General features: G+C 33.1%; 2 protein-coding genes across 2 annotated transcripts; one reads left to right on the top strand and one right to left on the bottom strand.

The window, feature by feature from the left end:
• Positions 1-20,581: 20,581 nt before the first annotated feature.
• Positions 20,582-21,591, bottom strand: LOC109179198. Its single transcript, XM_019328758.1, has 2 exons — positions 21,480-21,591; positions 20,582-20,944 (listed from the first exon to the last, which is right to left on the bottom strand). Exons 1-2 carry the CDS (start codon positions 21,568-21,570, stop codon positions 20,637-20,639), a joined length of 399 nt encoding a protein of 132 aa, XP_019184303.1. The 5' UTR covers positions 21,571-21,591; the 3' UTR covers positions 20,582-20,636.
• Positions 21,592-22,168: 577 nt separating this feature from the next.
• Positions 22,169-22,960, top strand: LOC109179197. The gene is made up of 2 exons (XM_019328757.1): positions 22,169-22,613; positions 22,653-22,960. The coding sequence occupies exons 1-2, from the start codon at positions 22,314-22,316 to the stop codon at positions 22,914-22,916; spliced, it is 564 nt and encodes a 187-aa protein (XP_019184302.1). The 5' UTR covers positions 22,169-22,313; the 3' UTR covers positions 22,917-22,960.
• The last annotated feature ends 335 nt before the right edge of the window (positions 22,961-23,295 follow it).

The raw sequence follows: 23,295 nt of genomic DNA, 5'->3' as shown, positions 1-23,295 counted from the left end.
ATCGAAACACGATATTTAGAGTTTATTAAAATCGTGAACCGGAATGTCGTCCGATTCATGTTCCGAACTGAAAAAATAAAATAAAATATATTTATTGTTGAATTTAGACTATTTTAAAATAAAAAATAAAGTTTTAAAATAAAGACGGTTCAAAATTGTGAAACGGATCCGGAACCGTCGATTTACAGTTCAGGATCCAGATTTTTCGATTCATAATTTTAATAAATAGAAATCCAAATATTGGGTTCTGGATATGAATCATAACCGAAAACTTTTAATTCGATTGCTAGTGTCCGGTTCGGTTCGAACCGAACCATGGTCATTCCTACATATACGCAATAATTTGTTGGAGAAAAAAATAAATAAAATGTTTACTTTAAGGGTAAAAATATCAATTTAATATATCATGGGAAAAAATCGCCACTTTTAGAATAATTGAGGGAGCTAATGTGCTTACATGAATAACTCATGAGAAAAAAAGTGCTATAAGTATACAACTTATGGAGGAAATTAAAAACCATTTTCCCCCTAATTTTAATTTACAAATGATTCATTAAATTATCACTAGAGTCACGTAATATTTCTTTACTAAAATCATTATTATTATTATTATTATTATTATTATTATTATTATTATTATTATTATTAAAAAATTGAAATGGGCAAATGAGCATGTCATCGACCAACATTTTTTATTTAAAAATAATTAAAAGTTATACTACGTATTAATTAAGCATAGTGACCGGTTTAAGGCAGTGCAGCGAGCACTCGCTTTTCATTTTCTAGCGGAAACTGTCAATAGTCAATATATATCCGTAACAAGCAAGAGGTAGCCAATAATTCGTAATCAAGTATACGGCAAGTATAATTAAAGAAAAGTCTGAGAAATGAGAACAACTACACTGTAAGATATATTAAATATAATATATATATTAAATATAATATAATATATATCTATAAGATATATTAAATATAACTAGTATTTCATATGCGCAATGCGCAAAAATATATGCTTAATATTAATACTTAATTTTAAAATCTTAGTTATATTTTTTTGAAAATAAAATCTTAGTTATATAAATGTATATATATATATATATATATATATATATATATATAGAGAGAGAGAGAGAGAGAGAGAGAGAGAGGGACGCACTCAGGTGCAAATAAGTGCCCAGGAAGGAAATACGAACAAATCAGCGCGCGACACGTGTCCAGATCTAATAACTTAAAAAAAATGCGGTGGCATTTTCGTAAATAATTGAACATCGAAGTGCAAGTAAAATCTCTTATCAGTGCATCTATTTTCACCTATAAGTGCATGTAATTTTGCCTTGTTAGCATTCACTTTCCGCAACCATTCATGCACCTGGGTGTGCTTATAACTATATGTGCAACTATTTATAACTATAGGTGCAACTACTTATAACTATAGGTACAACTACTTTCACCTATAAGTGCATGTAATTTTGCCTTGTTAACATTCATTGATCTGAGTTCAGCGGGTAGTAATACTCCTGAAAACCACTCGCAAACATTCATACACCTAGATGCAACTACTTATACCTATGTGTGCAACTACTTAGAACTATAGGTGCAACTACTTAGAACTATAAGTGCAACTAAGTATCGATGCTCAGTGTAAATTTTTACTTGCACCTATAATACATTTTACATGCACTTGTAATACATTTTACTTGCACTTCGATGTTCAATTATTTACGAAAATGCCACCGCATTTTTTTAAAAAATCAGTGTTTCTCATCCATTAGATCTGGACACGTGGACGAACAGAATCCTTTCCTATTTCGCGCCTGGGCGAGCCGTTCGCACCCGAGTGCAAGTCTATATATATATATATACATATATAATTGTAGAATTCATACTAATATTAGTGAAGTAAGAATTATAGAAATGATATATTACTAAATATAACTATGGTAACATTTAATTAAGATCTAAATAAAATCAAACTTACCAATTGAATAATGTAAGAAAAAGATATTGTGCATGCAAGTGTATGATAATAATAATGTGAAAGATAACAGTAGTTATAACGGCAGGGATATTTTTGTCCAAATAATTATGTAGTACAACATTTATAGCATAAGGTACAAAAAAAGTTAACAGAAAAAACGGACATAAAACCAGGGACATAACCTAGATTGAAACTTATTATGTTTTTAGATATATTTATATATTATATTTAGGAAGAATGACACTTTTTCTCCCGGAGATATATACTTATAGCACTTTTTCCCCCTTAATTATTCAAGTCGTTGTTTTTCCCCCTGAAATGTTAAATGGACATATTTACCCTTAAAATAAATATTTCATTTATTTTTCATCTCCATCAAATTATGATCATAATTTGTTTCAAACCAAACAAACACTATAGCAACCAAACCGAAATATTTCAATTACAATTTAGAATCGAAACTCGATATTTAGAGTTTATCAAAATCGCGAACTGGAATGGACGGTTCATGTTCCGAACTGAAAAAAATAAAATACATTTATTGTTGAAGTTAGACTATTTTAAAATAAAAAATAAAATTTTAAAATAAAGACTGTTCAAAATCGCGAATCGGATCCGAAACCGCTGATTCACGGTTTAGGATCCAATTTTTTTGATTCATAATTTTAATAAATTGAAATCCAAATATTGGATTCTCGATCTGAATCATAACCGGAAACTTTTAATTCGATTGCTATAGTGTCTGGTTCAGTTCAAACCGAAGCGTGGTGATCCCTACGTATACGCAATAATTTGTTGGAGAAGTAAAATAAATAAAATGTTTACTTTAAGGGTAGAAATGTCAATTTAATATATTAGGGGGAAAACTACCACTTTTAGAATAATTGAGGGGGCTAATGTGCTTACCTAAATAATTGAGGGGGAAAAAGTGCTATAAGTATATAACTCAGGGGGAAAAAGTGTCATTTTCCCTTATATTTATATATATTGAGAGAAAGAGAGATGAATGAATTTAATTGATGAATAAAATGCTTGATAACAAAGCTATTTATACTAGATAAGTAACACTAAAAAATGCTAAAATGAAGGAACATGAAGCCATGTACTGCTCCCATTATTTCCACATAATGCTGCATCCCTCCCATGTAATGCTCCCATTTACTTTCTAACAAACTAACTCTAAATACTTGGTTTAACCTAATAATAATAATATTATTATTATTATTATTATAACATTGCGTCCTTTAAACCAAGTTGGATATATTGGTCATTTCAATTTCCTTCTTCAATTTGAGAAATGTGTCCGTCTTCAACGGCTTCATAAAGATATCTGCAACTTGACATGCACTTGAACAATACTCAATGATGGTTTATTTTTCAGCAACCAACTCTCTGATTTTGTGATACTTGATATCAATGTGTTTGCTGCGACCATGAAAGACTAGATTTTTGGACAACGAAATTGCTGATTTGTTGTCGCAAAATATAGGTGCTTCCTGCTTGTGTCAATGTGTTGTAAGAACTCCAAAATTCTCCTCAGCCAAACTGCTTGAGTAGCACAATTTGCTGCTGCAATATATTATGCTTCTGCGGTTGAAAGTGCTACAATCTAATGCTTCTTTGAAGACCAAGAAAATATAGCTAAACCAAGATAGAAGGCATACCCTGATGTGCTTTTTTTGGTCTCAATATCTCCAGCCCAATCACTGTCTGTGTACCCAACAAGTTCCACAGCTTCATTAGTAGAGTAAAAAATTTCATCATTACTCGTACCTTTGACATATCTCAGAATTCGCTTTGCTGCAGCCCAATGTAATTCTTTTGGTTCCTCCATGAATCTGCTAAGTATTCCAACTCCAAAAGAAATATCCGGCCTTGTTGCTACCAGATACCTCAAACTCCCAATTAAGCCTTTATAAGTTGTAACCTTCACATTTTTACCACACTCATCTTTGAACACCTTTAACTTTTCAGCTAACGGCATTGAAACTGGTTTGGAGTTTTCCATTTTGAACTTTTTCAAAATATCAGCAGCATACTTCTTCTGTGAAATAAAGATTCCACCATCTATCTGAACAACCTCAAGGCCAAGAAAGTAAGCCATAAGGCCCATATCAGTCATTTCAAACCTCTTAATGAGTGCCTCCCTGAATTCTGAGATTAGCTTCAAGTTGTTTTCAGTAAAAACCAGATCATCAACATATAGACAAATTATCACAATATCACCAGAATCCGTGCATTTGACATACAAAGTGTGTTCATGAGGACATCTCATAAAACCACTTTCAACAAAATATGAGCCAATGCAACCATACCACGCCCTAGGCACTTGCTTTAAGCCATACAAGGCTTTTCTCAACCTGTACACTTTATTTTCCTCCCCTTTCTTCAGAAATCCTGCAGGTTGCTCAACATATATTTCTTCTTCAAGAAAACCATTCAAAAAAGCATACTTGACATCCATTTGATGCAATTTCCAATCATTTTGAGCAGCAAGAGAAATAACCATTCGAACTGTATCAAGTCTACTTACAGGAGCAAAAACCTCAAAATAATCAATACCTGGTTTCTGCTTGTAACCTTTTGCTACTAACCGTGCCTTAAAATGGTCAATTTCTCCATTTGACTTGTATTTTGTTTTGTAAACCCACTTCACTCCAATTGGCTTCTTTCCAAGAGGTAAATCTGTTAACTCCCAGGTACCATTCTTTTCAATGGCACGTATCTCCTCATCCATCGCCTTAAGCCAATGAGTTTCTGTAGCAGCTTCCTCAAAAGATAAAGGATCACAATCTGCAAAGAGAGCAAATTGAACAATCTCTTCATCAGACATGTCATTATCATGACCCAAAACATAATCTTGCAAGCGAGCTGGTAAGCAACGCTCGCGCTGAGATCGTCGAACTGACGACTCTGGCTGTGAAGGAGACTAGACAGTATCTGGAATCGGTTACTCATCAACAATATTTTCAACAACAGGAATAACAACTGAACTTTCATCTTTAGCTAACCAATCTCAGGCACCATATTCATCAAAAGTGACATCCCGACTTATAACAACCTTTTTAGTTTCAGGATTGTATAGTTTATAAGCCTTTGAAGCGTCACTATAAGCAATGAATACGCACTTCTCACCTTTATCATCCAACTTCTTTCTCAACGGATCTGGCACATGTGCATATGCCAAACATCCAAAAACCTTGAGATATTTGATAGAGGGTTTTCTCCCACTCCAAGCTTCTTCGGGTGTCTTATCACGGATACTTTTAGTTGGACACCTATTCAACACATAGACAGAACAAGCAACAGCTTCTGCCCAAAAAGGCTTAGGCAGATTCTTGGATTTCAACATGCACTTTAACATATCCATGATAGACCTATTCTTCCTCTCAGCCACTTCATTTTGTTGTGGAGGGTATCTAGCTGTCATCTGGTGTTGGATACCCTTCTTCTTCAGAAAATCATCACAGGCAATATATTCTGTACCTCTATCAATTCTCAAGATTTTAATTTCATAACCACTTTGCTTCTCAACAAAAACCTTAAATTGTTTGAAAACATCACATGCTTCAGACTTTTGCTTCAGTAAGTAAAACCATGTTTTTCTACTGAAATCATCAATGAAAGTAATAAAGTACTTACAACCTCCATGTGAGGGAACCTCCAACGAACACAAGTATGAGTGAACAATCTCCAACTATTTTGTAGCTCTCATTGACTTGCCCACGGGAAAGGGATCTCTATGCTTCTTCCCGATCACACAAATCTCACAGATACGATCAGGGACATTCACAACAGATAAATCAGAAACAAGTTCCTTTCTCGCAAGATAGTGTAATCCAAAGAAATGAAAATGCCCAAATCGCATATGTCATAACCAATTATCATCACAAACTTCAGAATTAAAGCAAGCAAGGAGAGTATGCTTAATTTTCAAAGGAAATAGTCGATTGTGGGACATATTTACCTTTGCAATCAAGACTCCCTTAGCATCTGCAATGGTACAACACCCCTGAGTAATATGTATCTTATATCCTTTTTCTGACAACTGACCCATACTCAACAAATTTTGGTGTAGTTCAGGAACATAGAACACATCAGATATAAAATTGCGAGTACCATCCTTCAACTGAATAGAGATTTTACCTTTTCCCAAAATTGGCACTTTTGACTTATTGCCAAATGTCACTTCAGACTGGACTGATTCATCCAGTTCAGAAAACAATTCTTTCTTCCCACACATATGGTTACTACACTCAGTATCCAAGAACCATATGTTCTTATCTGCAGAAAAACTATCACTGGCTAAAAGTAAAGTTTCAGGACTCTCACCAGATTTTTCAGCAATGTTTGCTTGATTTCCACGATTGTTGTCCTCATTATACCAACAATCTACAATCTCGTGTCCATACTTGCCACAATTGTAGCAATGAAATGGAAATTTACCTTGTTTGGTATTACCTCCACCTCTTCCTTGGTTGGAGTTACCACGTCCTCCTCCTTGGTTGAAGTTACCACGACCTCTTCCACCAGAACCTCCTCTTCTTCTTTCACGGCCTCTACCAGATCCTCCACCTCTTTGATTAGTGCCAGTCACATTAAGGGTGACTTGACTCTTCAAAGCTTCTTCTGCTAGTGGTTCCGATTTTGACGCAATTCTATCAATATGACTTTCTACCATACCTTTAAGCTCTGCAATTGATAAGAGCTCAGTTTTGTGTGACTCTATGATCGAAGCCACCACATGGTCATACTTCATCGGCATAGTTCGAAGAACTTTTTCAACCACTGCACCATCTTCAATTGTATCTCCGTATAACCTCATCTTATTCACCATATCAATAAGACGAGTGAAATACATATCTACTGTTTCTGTAGAGGTCATCTCACAATTATCGTACAACCTTCTCAACGACTGCAACTTAGATTTCTGCGCTGATCGACTCCTTTGTGTGACACCTTTAAGATGTCTCAAGCTTGTTTTGCTATTTGAGCACGAGCTAATTGCCCAAAAATGGAATAATGAACACCTTGGTGAATCTGACCCAAGGCCAATTTATCTCGTCGTATAGCGGCTGCATTAGCTCCTTCGGGTAGACCGGGATCAACAAAGCTCCAAAGATTTTGAGCTTGCAAATGTGTGGACATCATAATTTGCCAATAATTGTAATCGAGTTTCCCGTCCAATTTGGGACCCGACCATACAATATTGAAATTTGTTGTCATATTTCACTACGGGAAATATTTCGGAGTTGAAAGGTTGACTGGCTCTGATACCAAATGTAAGATATATTAAATATAATATATTCAATATAATATATATATTAAATATAATATATTTATATATTATATTTATATATATTGAGAGAAAGAGAGAGGAATGAATTTGATTGATGAATAAAATGCTTGATAACAAAGCTATTTATACTAGATAAGTAACACTAAAAAATGCTAAAATGAAGGAACATGAAGCCATGTACTGCTCCCATTATTTCCACATAATGCTGAATCCATCCCATGTAATGCTCCCATTTACTTTCTAACAAACTAACTCTAAATACTTGGTTTAACATAATAATAATAATAATAATAATAATAATAATAATAATAATAATAATAATAATAATAATATTATTATTATTATTATTATTATTATTATTATTATTATTATTATTATAACATATACTCTACAATTAAGTCGATTGGATAGCTGGTTGGCTTAATAATTACTCCTTCTGTCTCATTTTATGTGTCTGATTCGATTAACGAGGCTTGACTGAAATTATTTTTAATTCAATTTTCATAATATTAATTTTAATATTAATATACAAAGTTTATATATTTATAAACTACACTAAAAGTAATATTAAATACAAAAATTCAAATTTCAAAATAAGTAAAAAATACTAAAGAAAATAAAAAAGATGAAAGAGTTGGTTTGACCCAATAGTAAGTAGGACAGATAAAATGGGACAGAAGAAGTATAAGATTTTAAATTTTACTTTCTGTAAGAGTTGTCTATTTGACATTCTTAGCTTGAGTCAGTCACTTATGAACAACTTAGGTTGATTTACCTTTTTATAGTATTTTGCTGACTAGGATCACAATACGGACTTTACCGAGAGCACAACATTGTTGCGAACTTTTCTCTAAATCCAGTAAATCAAAGAAAAGTATGAGATCATGTCAAATATAATAATTAATTTGAATGAAAATGAAGTGTTAAAAAGTAAATTAAAAGGTTCAATTAGGGTCCGTTTTGAAATCTGAAAAATGACTTTCGAAAGTTATTTTTTGAATTTCAATGTTTGACTACTGAAAAAAAAAAATGTTAAAGGAAAACATTTATTCTAGTCAACGGAAAAAAATGTATAATTTGATTTCTTTTAAAAATGACTTCCTAGATTTTTAGTCAAAAGACATGTAATTTTCAAATTCTTTATTTTCTCATCTTGTCCCTCTTCAAACTAGTTTAAAAGTTATTATTATCACCATCACCACCACCACTCCACAACAACCACCACAACCACAACATCTTACCACCACACCACACTACCACAACCACAACATCCTACCACCACGCCACACCACCACCACCCATCACCACTCCAACAACCACAACCACACACACCACCACCACCACCACCCCTCCCCCACCATCATTTATTATTATTATTATTATTATTATTATGTTATTATTATTATTATTATTATTATTATTATTATTATTAAATGAGATGGAGTAAGTATGGGTAGTTCACAATGAATATCATAAGTAAAGGGATAAGTATAATGCTAATCTGAACCATCATGTATGTAACTCAAATGATAAAACAGTCACCGCATACCATTCGTATTCATATGAAAATGTAAGCATCATAGTAAAAGGTTTCTCAAATAGATATGTAAATCATTTGTGTAAATACTCTCACTCTCAAGAAAATCAAGTATCATAGTAATAATACTAGAGGAATCTCATATCAATCTCATGTGTATCATTATGATCTCAATCATTCATATCTGTCTCATCATATCATAACAGTGGGGAGGTAGGAGCTTCACCAATTGTGAAAGAACCTATCCGGACTCAGCAAATATCGGTCGGCCTAATCTCATGCTCTCCCACTAATCTCATATCAATTTGGAAGTACCTTCAGTGTGCACACCTCCGGACTGAGATTCCAAGCCCAATGAGTAGTATCCAACCTAGTCGCCCAGTCATATCATATATGTCCAGAATTTTTCTACCGGACTTTCTCATCATCATATTATTTCATCATTTATGCCGAAATTACATATTCCAATCGGGTCCTCCAAAAATATAGGTTTTCCTCACATATAAAAAATAGCGGTGACATAACATTTGAAAACCTTTCTTTTCCCAAAATGAGAATCATAAATATCCTATACTTTTAAAAAGAATAAGCTAATCGTTATGGATATATATATTTTGAAAGAATTTTAAGGCATTAGTATAGGCCTTTCCAAAAATAGACACATAGTTCTAAATATATAAAACATAGGGGACAGAGGAATAATAACCCGTGCATAAATGTTCATGAAATCATGCCAACTCACTCTTCAATGCAACTAAGTAATATAAGTTGAGCACTTAAGCAAATCTTTTGTCATTTCTTGATTTAATTACCCAAGCCAACATATTTTCAATATTCACGGTCAAATGTAACTAAATCACACTTAGTAAAAATAGAAATTTATACTTTGGTTGAAAATGGATTTCATTCACATAACACGTTGGCATTTGCACATAACCAAAACAAGTTCCCGAACCTAATGAGCCACATGGGCCCACGAGTCTTGGACTGGGTCAGGACTTCAACACAGAGCCAAAAAGGACCCTGTGTTGAAGTCGTGGTTGTGCAGGACTAGGCGACGGGACTGAGGAGTCCCGCCGCTAGAACCCGCGGCAACCACAACATAGAGTGGTAGGGCTTAGAGAGCCCGCCCACTCTGAGCCCAACCTTCACACTGGACCAGGCCAGCCAGTGGGACTGTCTAGTGCCGCGGCTAGTCCCGCAGGTTGAAAAACCTGACGAGGCAGTAGCCTCTGGGATGATGCTCTGCAATATTTTTATGGCAGAAAGCCCATTTTCAGACCACAACACATCTCTAAAAACACCCAACAACACATTATACCATCAAAGACATTATCATCACAACATTATAGGCACAAAACAACACATATATCTCCATTTCTAATCCTCGCAACATTATATACAAACACACAAAATTATATACAGCACTTAGGGCAAAAATTATAAATTTTGGGCATCCATAGGTTATACCTAAACTTTGCTCCAAAAGCCAAGCACTTAATCATAGGCTCAGTCCCGAGCTAACCACTTCAACGAGGAACCTGTAGATCAACCGAACCTTCTTTCGTTACCCACACTATTATTATTAACAATAACATTTTAAACCAAATCTTATTATCATTATTCCAATACTTCCCTCCTTATCATTATTAAATCCATAATCCATTTATAATCCATAATCATTGTTTCCCTTCATCATTTAATATGTAACTATTACTTAACTATTATAAGCATGCACTTGAATTTCAAAAAAAGAAAAAAGAAAAAAAACAATTAGGTCCTTTTACTTAAAAGGTTACAAGTGGTCCACTACTACAGAAAACGGATTTAACGTCACCATTATAACGTCAATTTTTAGAAAATTCGACGTTAAATATTTAAAATTATTTTTTATTTTTTTAAAAATACATATGACGTCGGTTATAACAAATAACCGACGTCATATATAATCGAAATTAAAAAAAAAAAAAAAAGAAAAAAGTAAAATAGTTACGACGTCGGCCGCCGTAATTGGCCGACGTCGTAAACTAGTTTTAAAAAAATAAATATGCTATTTAAATTTTTTAAAAAATAAGTATTTGAAAAACATACGGCGTCGGTTATTTAAATAGCCGACGCCGTATACTGATTAAAAAATAAAATTTAAATACATACGACATCGGCTAATTAATTAGCCGACGTCGTAAGGTATTTAAATAAAAAAAATTATGTATTTAAATAACATATGGCGTCGGTTAGGTAAATAACCGACGCCGTATAATGAATAAAATAAATAAATAAAATCTTTGGTATACGACGTCGGCTAAGTATATAGCCAACGTCGTATATGCCTTAAAAACAAATTTGCCCTAATCTGTTGCTACTATACGGTAATTCATTTCAAACAAAAAAAAAAATTCATCTTCATCGCCTCACCACACCTACTCCGCCACAGCACCACACCGCCACACCGCTACACCGCCACGCCACCTATTTTCGTCCCCAGCCGCCGCCGCCGCCACAGATCGGACGCCGTCCGCACTGCTCTCCGACGCAGCCGCCACAGCTCCGACGCAGCAGCGAAGCAGTCGACGCAGCCCCTGCTCTCCGTCCCCGCTCATGCCTCGCCGCCTCAGATCGGACGCTGCCGTCCCTGCTCGCCGGCCCAGCTCGTTCCTCGTCGCCGGCCCTACTCTCCGTCCGGTACGTTATATATATATATATATATATATATATATATATATATATATATATATATATATATATATATATATATATATATATATATATATATATATATATATTTATTTATTTATTTATTTATTTATTTATTTATTTATTTATTTATTTATATTTATATTTATTTATTTATTTTATATGTAATATTTAATTAGTTTTTTTATATTTTTTGAATTTTATAAATTATTATTATGTATATTTTGAAATTTTAGGAATAATTGTGTATATATTTTTAATTTTATAAGTTATTGGGTAAATTATGAATTGTTGTGGGTATATGTGGAATTTTATGAAATATTGTTTATATATTTTTAATTTTTAGAAATTGTTATCTATAAATGGGATGGAGAAAATAGTAGTTTAGTTATTTAGGCGAAGAAAGATTGAGCTAAAGAATTTGACAATTTGTTTTATGAGATGACTTATAAATTTTAGTTTTACCTAATTTGAGCTAAATAATTATGAGATGGCTTATAAATTGCCTTATAATCTAATTACTAAATAAAATGGAAAAGATAAAGCCCTTTGTGAAATAGAAATGGAATTGTGTTGATATTTGAAAATTTAGGATTTATTTTGAGTGTGTGTGTGTGTGTGTGTGTGTATATATATATATATATATATATATATATATATATATATATATATATATATATATATATATATATGTTGAATTTTAAGAATTAGTGTAGTTGTTGTAGTAGTTATTATTATAGAAATTTGTTAAAATAGTGTTAACAAATGTTTAACTAGGGTTATTATTATTTTAGATTGGCTTGTGATGGATAAAAGTTGGATGAAAGCTAATCGACTTAGTCAGGAATATGAAGATGGAGTTAGTAATTTTTTACAGTTTGCAAAGAATAACCTTCCAAATAGTAATAAGAGGTTCTTCTGTCCTTGTACGAAATGTTGTAATCAGAAAAGATTAGGTGAAGAGGACATATATGATGATCAAATCGTTAATGGGATTAATCCATATTATACACAATGAATTTGGCACGGTGAGAGCGATGTGGCTACAACATCTAACATGTATGTTGCCAATGAAGATAATGAGTGTGAAGATCGGTTGGATGAATGTTAGTTTCTCGATGTTGGAGAAGAGTTTACCAATTGGTCAAATGAGTTGGATGAATTATTGAATGATTCAAAACAACCTTTATGGCCAGGGTGTAGTAAATATACCCGATTATCTGCTGTATTAAAAGTATTCAACTTGAAAACTGGGAATGGGTGGAGCGACAAGAGCTTTACTTCGTTACTTAAAATAGTAAATGATATGCTTCGAGATGGTAATGAACTTCCCAAGAGTACGTATGATTCCAAAAAGATGTTGTGTCCCATGGGTATGGGATACAAAAAGATACATGCTTGCCCTAACGATTGCATATTGTTTAGGAATGATTACAAAGAATTGCATGCATGTCCAATATGCGGGGCATCTCGTTATAAAACAAGAGAGAGTGGTAAAGTACGTTTGAAAAGTCCACCAGCTAAAGTTTTGTGGTATCTCCCAATTCTTCCCAGATTTAAGCGCATGTTTGCAAATCCAAGCAATGCGAAGAACTTATCATGGCATGCAGATGAAAAAATTTCTGATGGCAAGCTTCGACACCCGGCAGATTCTTCTCAATGGATAACATTTGATAATGCATTTCCTAAATTTGGCCATGAGTCGAGAAATCTTAGACTTGGACTTTGTACTGATGGTATTAACCCCCACGGGAACCTAAGTAGCAAGCATAGCTCATGGCCAGTTATGTTGATAATTTATAATCTACCCCCTTGGTTGTGTATGAAATGCAAATACATATTATTATTTCACCCTTATCGAAAATTAAAAGGCATTCAATGGGGTACAAGACTATAAAGATGCTCCACAACCATTAACTGGGAATCAAGTTTATGAACGAGTTGAATGCATCAATGTTACTTTTGGTAAGACTCAAAAGCTTCAATCTCAAAGAGGTAAGAGGTCAAAATATAATGTTGAGATACCTACAAATGAGAAGAGTCCGTGGAAAAAGAAATCTATATTCTTTGATCTTCCATATTGGAAGACACTAGATCTGAGACATAGTATTGATGTGATGCATGTGGAGAAAAATGTATGTGATAGTCTTGTTGGAACTCTTTTAGACATAAAAGGTAAGACTAAAGATAGACTCAATGCTAGACTGGATTTGGTTGAAATGTGTATACGACCTACATTAGCTCCACGTTGCGGGGATAAGAAAACTTATTTGCCTCCGGCTGCTCATACTTTATCAATAAAGGAGAAAATAAGTTTTTGTGAGTGTTTACGTGGAGTAAAGGTACCACAATGGTATTCATCAAATATCAGTATACTTGTTAATATGCAAGATTTAAAGTTGGTGGGGTTGAAGTCTCATGATTGTCATGTCTTAATGCAACAACTATTGTCAGTGGCTGTTAGAGGCATATTGCCTAAAAAGTTGAGATATACCATCATAAGACTTTTTTTTTTTTTTTGAAAATTTACCATCATAAGACTTTGTTTCTTTTTCAATGCAATATGTGGGAAAGTTGTTGATCCAGACAAATTAGATGAATTGCAAAATGACATTATTGTTACACTGTGTCAGCTAGAGATGCACTTTCCTCCTTCATTTTTTGATATCATGGTTCATTTGCTTGTGCATTTGGTGAGAGAGATCAAACATTGTGGTCCAGCTTATTTGGGGTGGATGTACCTATTTGAACAGTACATGAAAGTATTAAAAGGTTATGTTAGGAACCGATATAGGCCGGAAGCATCTATAGTTGAAAGCTATGTTACAGAGGAGGTTACTGAGTTTTGTACAGAATATTTTGCAGGGGTAGAGGCTATTGGTATTTCTAATAAACAACATGAAGGAAGAATTGCTGGGAAGGTTACTCGAGGAGTCAAAGTGAAGACTATGCCTCGTGAAAATGTTGAGGATGCACACTTGTACATCTTGCATAATACAAGTGAAGTCGAACCATATTTAGATGAACACAAGGCATTGATTAGAGAGCAAAATCATAGAAGGACAGACATGTGGATTGTGGGCGAACATAATTGAACTTTTATTCGTTGGTTCAAAAATAAAGTTATTGAAGAGAATAATGTTTCTGAAACTGTTTCATGGTAAGCACGTGTTCCTGGTTTGGATGTCATATGGTATAATGGATATGACATTAATGGGTTTTCTTTTTATACAAAAGTTCAAGATAAAAAGAGCACTATGCAAAACAGTGGAGTTACTTTGGTTGCAAACTCAATGCATTTCAGTAGTTCGAAAGATACAAATCCTGTGTTTGCAGAGTTGTCATATTACGGTATGATTGAAGAAATATGGAAAGTTGATTATGTTTTCTTTAGGGTGCCGGTGTTCCGATGTAGATGGGTAGATAATAAACATGGTGTAAAAGTTGATGAGTTAGGATTTACACTTGTAGATTTTAATCGTGAAGGGCACAAAAATGAGCAGTTCATAATGGCATCCCAAGCAATACAAGTCTTTTATATTAGTGATCCTTGTGACAAAAAATGGTCAATTGTTCTTCATGGAAAGAGACAAATTACTAGAGATGAGAATGAAGATGTTAGTTTTGATATTGAGGAAATACCACCCTTTTCTTCAAGTTTATTGCCCACTATTATTGATAATGAGATAGATGAAGTACATGCATCACGGGATGATCATCATGAAGGGATATGAGAGAATTGATTATTACATGTAATGCTTTAATTAAGTATTTATTTTGTTTTTTAGTTTTCTTATTGTAGTACTTCTATACATTCTAATAATTTTTGTTTCTAAACAGGTGTATGGATTCAGCAAATGGTGATGGTACTACACAGGATGGTACTACACAAGATACTCATACTACTCAAAGTAATAATACTACTTCTAAGACGAGGGGTGCCACTCATATGCAAAAATTCATTCTACAGCATTCTACTTTGGGGAAACACCACATTGAGCTTGATGGATCGGAGCCTATGTACGGGCCAGAAGGCGGTGCATTTAAAAGTTATGTTGCATTAGTGGGACGAATCCATACTCCTATAACAATAGATGAATGGTCGAATGTCCCAGCAACTATTAAGAGTACTATTTGGAAACAAATCCTAGTAACTTTTAATTTTTTAATTATTCATAAACTCTCTATAATTACATTTCTAACTAATAAATAATTTTGTTTTGCAGAATACTTATGACATTCCCGACACAATTGATATGAGGAAAGAATGGATAAAATATGTGGGTGATCGGTGGAAAGATTTTAAAGCGAAATTAGTGAACAAGTTTATATACGATCGTTTTGCAGGTATGAACCCTTGTAAAAAATACGACTTCATTGAACAAGAGACATGAGTTGAGTTTGTAAAGTCGCATACAGGTCCAGAATATGATGTGTCATTATTATTTTATCAATATTTCGAACATAAACTCTATCATTATTATGAGGGACATGGAAGGAGTTTGATTAATATTTTGTATTTATATAGGGGGAAAATGGCACTTTTTCCCCCTTTGTTATATACTTATAGCACTTTTTCCCCCTAAATTATTTAAGTGGCAGTTTTTCCCCCTGATATATTAAATGGACATATTTACCCTTAAAATAAATATTTCATTTATTTTTCTTCTCCAACAAATTATAACCACGATTTGAAAAAATAAAATACATTAAGTGTTAAATTCAGAATATTTTAAAAATAAAAAAATAAAATTTTAAAAGAAAGTTTGAACCAACCGTTCAAATTGGATCCAAAATCGTGAACCGACGGTTCAAAATAAAACTCAAATCGCGATTATATATACTTATATGTGAGAGTCAATATAAATGCGGGAAAAAACATACACTATTTGCAAATATTATAATTATAATTTAAGCTATTGCTAGTAGTTGTTCCGATTTGAACCTCCGGTTCACGATTCAAGATCCATTTTTTTTCCAGTTCACGATTTTAATAAACGGAAACCCAAATATTGGGTTATGTTATGAATCATAATCGAAATTTTTTAATTTGATTGCTATAGTGTTTGGTTCAGTTCGAACCGAACCGTGGTCATCCCTACGTATAAGTAATAATTTGGTGAAGAAGAGAAAAAAATAAAATATTTGTTTTAAGGGTAGAAATGTCCATTTAATATTATCAGGGGGAAAAACCACCACTTTTATAATAATTGAGGGGGCAAATGTGAATGCATGAATAACTCAGGGGGAAAAAGTGCTATAAGCATATAACACAGGGGGAAAAAGTGACATTTTCCCTTATATAGGCAAAAAGAAAAAAATATCAAGACATACAAGCTAAGAATATTCATCCACATCGTTTAGCTCGAGGAGGTTATAAAAGGTTGGAGAAGATGATGATGGATGAGAAGTTGAAAGAAAAACAAGCATGTGTTGATGCAGATCCATCGTATACAATGAGTCCTCCAAGTCCTCCACGTAGAGCCGAAAAGTGGAAGAAAGCAAGAATTGACAAGTCAGGAAATTATCGCACTGAATCAACAAGATTGGTGGTGGAAAAAATTGTAAGTAAATATGTTGTCATTTACTAAAGTAATAGTAATTATTATTGAATAATTTTTATATATGTTACGATGCTCTTGAGTTGCAAATTTCTCAAGGAGAATTTGTTGAGGATGGAAGACAAGATTCATTGACTGTTGCATTGGGTACTGATGAGCATCCTGGACGTGTTAGAGCCATGGGAAGAGGACATGGCATCAAAAGTGTATTTGGCCATGCAAAACATCATCAAAAGACTCCTGACGATGTTCAATGATTGGTTGATGCTGCTGTTAATGCACGTCTTGATGCTGCTGTTGCACTAGCGCTAGAAAAACAAAATCAGAAAATTATTGCTCAGCAGGAGGAATTGAGTCAACGATTAACTGATTAATTTGAGGCACGCATGGCTCAGATGATGCTACAATTTAGTTCTCTACAGACTCCTGTTCACCAATCTGTACATTCAAAGCAGGGGAATGACGTATGTGTGGATGCTGAGATACCATCTCGAAGTGACAAACCCTTCCCCGGACCCTTTTAGTAATTTACCGGCTGTAAGTATTCATTTATTATTATTATTATTATTATTATTATTATTATTATTATTATTATTATTATTATTATTATTATTATTATTATTATTATTATTATTATTATTTTTCAATAAAATTTTATATGAATCTTAATTAAAATTTAATGCAGTTAGGGGCACGATGTCAATTGTTTTTAGAAGATCCAATTAGACAGCCAGTGGCATATGGGATAGCTTACAGTGGTGGACAGGTTCATGGGGTTGTACTGGATATAAATCATGTGAAGGTGAGAGTAAATGAAGTTAGTGATCCAAGTGCACATGTACCAATCCCCACTAGTGAGGTTCAGCTTGTAGGTGATGCAATTCAACACTTTATTACTTGACCAAAGAAGCTGGTAAATTTATGTACTGAAGCTGATGCGGTATGTACAATGAAAATATTTCTATTTGTAAAATAGTAAGTAATTTACTTTTTAAAATAATAATTCTTACTTGTATTATAATTCACTGTCAAAAGAAAAGACCAAATTGACTTTTCAATCGGGTGTGCAATCCGTACATCAACAATTCACTATAGTTAATCCAGATTCTTTGACTGATGGATGCAAAAAGGCCTTTTCAATGGCTCGCCATTTTGAACACCATCTTGTGGTCCATGTGGCTCGTGGTATTATGGGCAACATTGACTATGACTTGTACCTGGCAAGTGATGAGATAATGTGTTTCTTAAAAATTGAGACCATCGATGTTTCTCTAGTTCAGTTCTTTATGAGGTAATAAGTTCTTTAGTATTATTTATTTATAATAGTTTTATATTTATATAGTTGGTAATCTATATATAATTGGTTGTATTTGTGAATAGGGGTATTTACATTAGTTTTGAGTTGGCATCAAAAGACATGTATGGCTTCCTAGATCCATATTGGATTCAACCACAAATGAATAATATGGAGGACAGGAAATCGTATATAAATGCCACCATGCAGTCTGGCAAGAAATTGGTATACTTAGCCCCATATGTTCTCAAGTAAGTATTAAGTACGTTTTAAATAAAAGTACTTATATATAATATATTTTTATTATATATTATATTCACTTAAAACTAATAAATTATTTATTTGTAGTGAGCATTGGATGTTGATGGCGATTTGCCCTCGACTAAATGAAATTTTTTGGTTTGATTCACTTGGTCATGGGCCGCGTGAAGACATTAAACATATAATGGAAACGTATGTAAATTTATATAATTAATTAATAGTTATCATTAAACTAGTGATGCCAAGTATTTATATATTTTTTATGTCTTATATTAATAGGTGTATGACTGCAACAAACATGATGAGTGGAAAGAAACAAAATCGTCCACTAAAATGGACTATATGTTCGGTAAGTATTTCATTGACTTTGTAAAACATGCAAACATATTGTTTTTTATTAATTTATTTTAATTTTATTGTAATTCAAATGTATCGTGCTATACAAAAAGGAACCACCGAATGTGGTTATTATGTGATGAAGTTCATGTTGGAAATTGTTTCCAACAACCTAAGCAAAGGAATTGATCTGATAAGGCAAGTAATTTAATAATATATCTTTTTTCTTCAAATGTTTAAAAATACTTGATTATTTATTATTTTTATTTCTTTTGAACTTTGTAGGCATTGAAAAGACAAGGAAGATTGCCCTACAACAAACAAGAGATTGATGAAGTTAGAGACAAATGGTCTAAGTTTCTTATTGATGAATGGGTTAATAAAACGCTTCTTAGTTGATACTTTACGTTTAAAATTAGTTTATGTTTATTGGCTTGATTTTAGTAGTTTTGTTGAATTGTGTTACTTATATTAGTTTTATGTTTAGTAGTTTGAATTAGTTTAATGAATTGTGTTCTTTATATTAGTTTCATGTTTAATAGTTTGAATTAGTTTAATGAATTAGTTGATGTTGAATGTTAAATTGCTAGCTACGCAGGATCTGAAAATTGATACAAGTTGGTGTAGAAACCATAAAAAAAATTATAATATAAAAAAATGTATATATACGACGTCGGATATTTACTAAATATCCGACGTCGTATTATTTAAAAAAAAAAAAAAAAAAAAAAAAAAAAAAAAAAAAAAAAAAAACATACGACGTCGGCTTTTAGGGTAAAGCCGACGTCATATAGTTTTTAAAAATTAACCGCCGACGTCGTATGTTAATTAATTTAATTTAAAAAAATATACGATGTCGGTTATTTAACCGACGTCGTATCATTTACTTACTACGTCTTTAAAGTTGACGTCGAAAGATAACCGACGTTAAATGAGGTATTTTAATCGACGTTAAAAAGGATATTTTAACCGACGTTAAAACCGTTTTCTATAGTAGTGGTCGAATGTTATTGTTGATTACTTTCATGCGAAATATCACTTGGGTACATGAACTTCAAATTTCATTTTTACATTATTTTTTTGTTCGCCAAAGTTAATATTAAAGGTTCACTGTTTGATATACTATTTCAAAATTAACTTTCACTATATTAAAAAGGGAAAATAATACTTTTCCTTCTGAGTTATATACTTAATTATAGCATTTTTTTCTCCTTTTTATGTTGGATGGACATTTTTATCCATAAAAACAAATATTTCATTTATTTTTGTTCTCGAACAAATTATTACTTATATGTATGGATGATCACAGTTCGGTTCGAACCTAAACAGTAGGGACAACTCTGGTTTCGATTCATAACCGAAAAAATAAAAATAAAATAATTGTTGAATTTAGACTATTTTAAAAATAAGAAATAGAATTTACAAAAATAAATAAATAAATTTTGAACTCGAGAGTTTCAAACTGAAATTGGAACCTTCCTAAAAGGTTCCTGTTCTGATTTATCATTTTTCAAGAACTGTGAATTGGAACCGAACTGGCGGTTCAAATCAAAACTGGAACCTTCGTAAAAGGTTCTCGTTACGATTTATCATTTTCTAGAATTGTGAACAGGAACCGAACCGCACTCATATCTACTTATACGTGGAATTCGAATAAATGCGAAAATGATCAAACATTATTTGTCATTCTTGGTGAACTTAATTGATTTTCTATTCACTGCTTCATGCACTTCTACAACCCATTTAAATTGAGAGTTGCTACTGAAAAGCCTGCCAACTTTGTAGTTAAAATCATTCTTTTTCTCATCCCCTTCCCTATAAACCAACAAGTTATTTTCACCTTCAATATCTGAGCTTGAACCAATGTTTCTAAGCTCATCTTCTGATTCCACACAGTCTTTCTCCCCGCCTTCATCCATAGACCCTGAGAACTCTTCCCCCACAGAACCTGATATCTCAGTTTTACTCCCTTTCACTAGTTCATCTGCATTTTCAATAGAAAACATTTTGCACTGTTGTATTAGTAGCAGTGAAGTAAACTTAATTATCCAAGCACCTAATCCCGTTGAATTATTCTGGAATTTGGGTGATTAGAATTTGGGGAAGAGCTTGAAATTTGTCTATTATGTTTGATAGATAAGGTTAACTTTTCCATCTTGAATGGCAATTATATTCTATAAAAGAGCTATGTGGGTTCAGATAAGTTTGCTAATTTAACTCCAATTTAACTCAGACATGAACCCAGCACATTCGCTCAACAATTAAAAAAAAAAAAAAAAAAAAAAAAAATTAGCAGACATACATACATGGCTTTACAAGACAAAAATCATTTTAGTAGTAAAAGAATATTCACTCCCCCTCACATGGACCACACATTCACACAAAAAAAAAAAAAAACAAAAAAAAAAAAAAAACAAAAAACAAAAAAAAAAACTGAAAGATGGACCCAGCACATTCGCAGCTAAAAAAACACAAAAACTCAAAAGTTATTAAAACTCTAATTTCACAAAAACACTTACAAGTGAGTAGTTGATTTGTGACCAACAAAATTCTAGAAGTCATTGTAGTGTAGGATTTGTTCTCCTTCTGAGCTGCAAAGTACGTTTTCATCGTCTGCTTAAGCTTCGAAACTTCTTTCTTACGTTGCAATTAGGTTTGTCAATTTGGGGGAAGGGGGAACACGCGGATGACTATGTTTTATAGGAAAATTTATTTTATTTTGGGGGAATGGGTTTTAATAAATAAAAATGGGTAATAAGTTTTATTTATTTAATATTTTACTTTTTTACCCCTTAAATTAACACTGTCAACAAAGCACGAACTAGCGGTAGGGATCAAAAACGCCACTTAGTTCATAACCGAGGGACTATAAATGGATACGGTTATAACTCATGGACTGAGTCGCCACTATGATAATAACTCAAGGACCAAATATGTCATTTTCTCTTATTTTAACTCATAAAATGCATTATTCTAACTCATAAATTATATTATTCTACCCCTAAAATTTCATTATTCTAACACATAAAAGTACATTATTCTAACACGTAAAATATATTATTCGGACTCATTAAATACTATATATTATTCTATCCAAAAATGTACATTATTCTAACACGCAGAGAGCAAATAATTTGTTTTTAACAACAAAACGACATCGTTTTGGACTGCCTACACAATAATTTGCCTCTAAAAAGGTTTTGGGCCACACGCAGTTTAGGACATGGACCATTATGTCCCAAAGAGATTACTAACTGGCCCAGAAGCCCAAAAAACTGTAACGGCTAGTGAAGAGCCAATCCTCCAAGGGATCAACACTCGGGCGATTCCCATTCTGCAGAATTACGAGGGTGATGAATCACCACCAGTCATGGCGGCTCAACATTCAAGCCAAAGCCAAGAGCTTTCATTTCAAGCTGTCCGCGACCAGTCTCTTTCGCCATTGCAATTGCACCTTCTTCCAATTCTCGCTCAAACTGAAGCTCTTCACACTATTTCTCATCACACTAAAATCTGAACCCACCATTTCCAGTCCCACAACTCCAACATCGTCCAACTCAAGGCTCCGCAGATTTCTTCAAAAGCTCCGCATTCGAAGGCGTCCAAGATCTGCTCAAACCCAGAAAAATTCAGAAAACGTGAGATTTGATGATTTTAAGGTGCAGGAATTGTTTCCCTGGAGTTCAGTGGGAGCAATTGTTGGCCTCTTGAGCAGATCTGTTTTCAAGAAAGGTAAAGATGGGGTTTTTATACTTGGCTCAACCACACTGTTGTGTGTTACCTGGCTCTTCAAGCATTTCCTGAGAAGAAATTTGTGGGTTTTCATGGTCCTTCTGGTTGCATCTGTGGTGGGTTTTTCAGGCATCATGGATTTTTGGAACCACTTCAATGAAGACTCTGTTGCCATTAGACATTTTTGGGAAGTGAATAAACCTGTTTTTAACAAATTTTTTTAACTAGTTTCATTTCTGTAATGATCAAGGCATTGTTCTTCTCCTTCTGTCCATTATGTGATTTAACACAAGCATTTATATATTCTAGTGTTTTGCATTGTCTCTCAAATTGTACATGGTGAAATTCCATCAAATGCAAGAAACAATTAAGTTGGCAAGAGTGAAACGAGTTAATACCCAATTTAGTTCTTGGTTACAGTGATTTTTAGTTCTTGATTACAGTGATTTTTTCCGATTTAGTTAAATGACGTGTTTTGCTTAATTAACTCCTCAACTTTGATGGTTTTACCCGATTGAGTATTTGTTAAGATAACTTGGTATTTTACCTCTATTAATATTTAATTCAGTCATCGATTATAATAGTTTTACTTTAATTATTCTT

This window comes from Ipomoea nil, unplaced genomic scaffold (genome assembly GCF_001879475.1).
Source record: "Ipomoea nil cultivar Tokyo-kokei standard unplaced genomic scaffold, Asagao_1.1 scaffold0878, whole genome shotgun sequence".
NCBI lineage: Eukaryota > Viridiplantae > Streptophyta > Magnoliopsida > Solanales > Convolvulaceae > Ipomoea > Ipomoea nil.
Note: the sequence above shows the minus strand (reverse complement) of the source record. Positions and strands in the feature narration are given on the sequence as shown.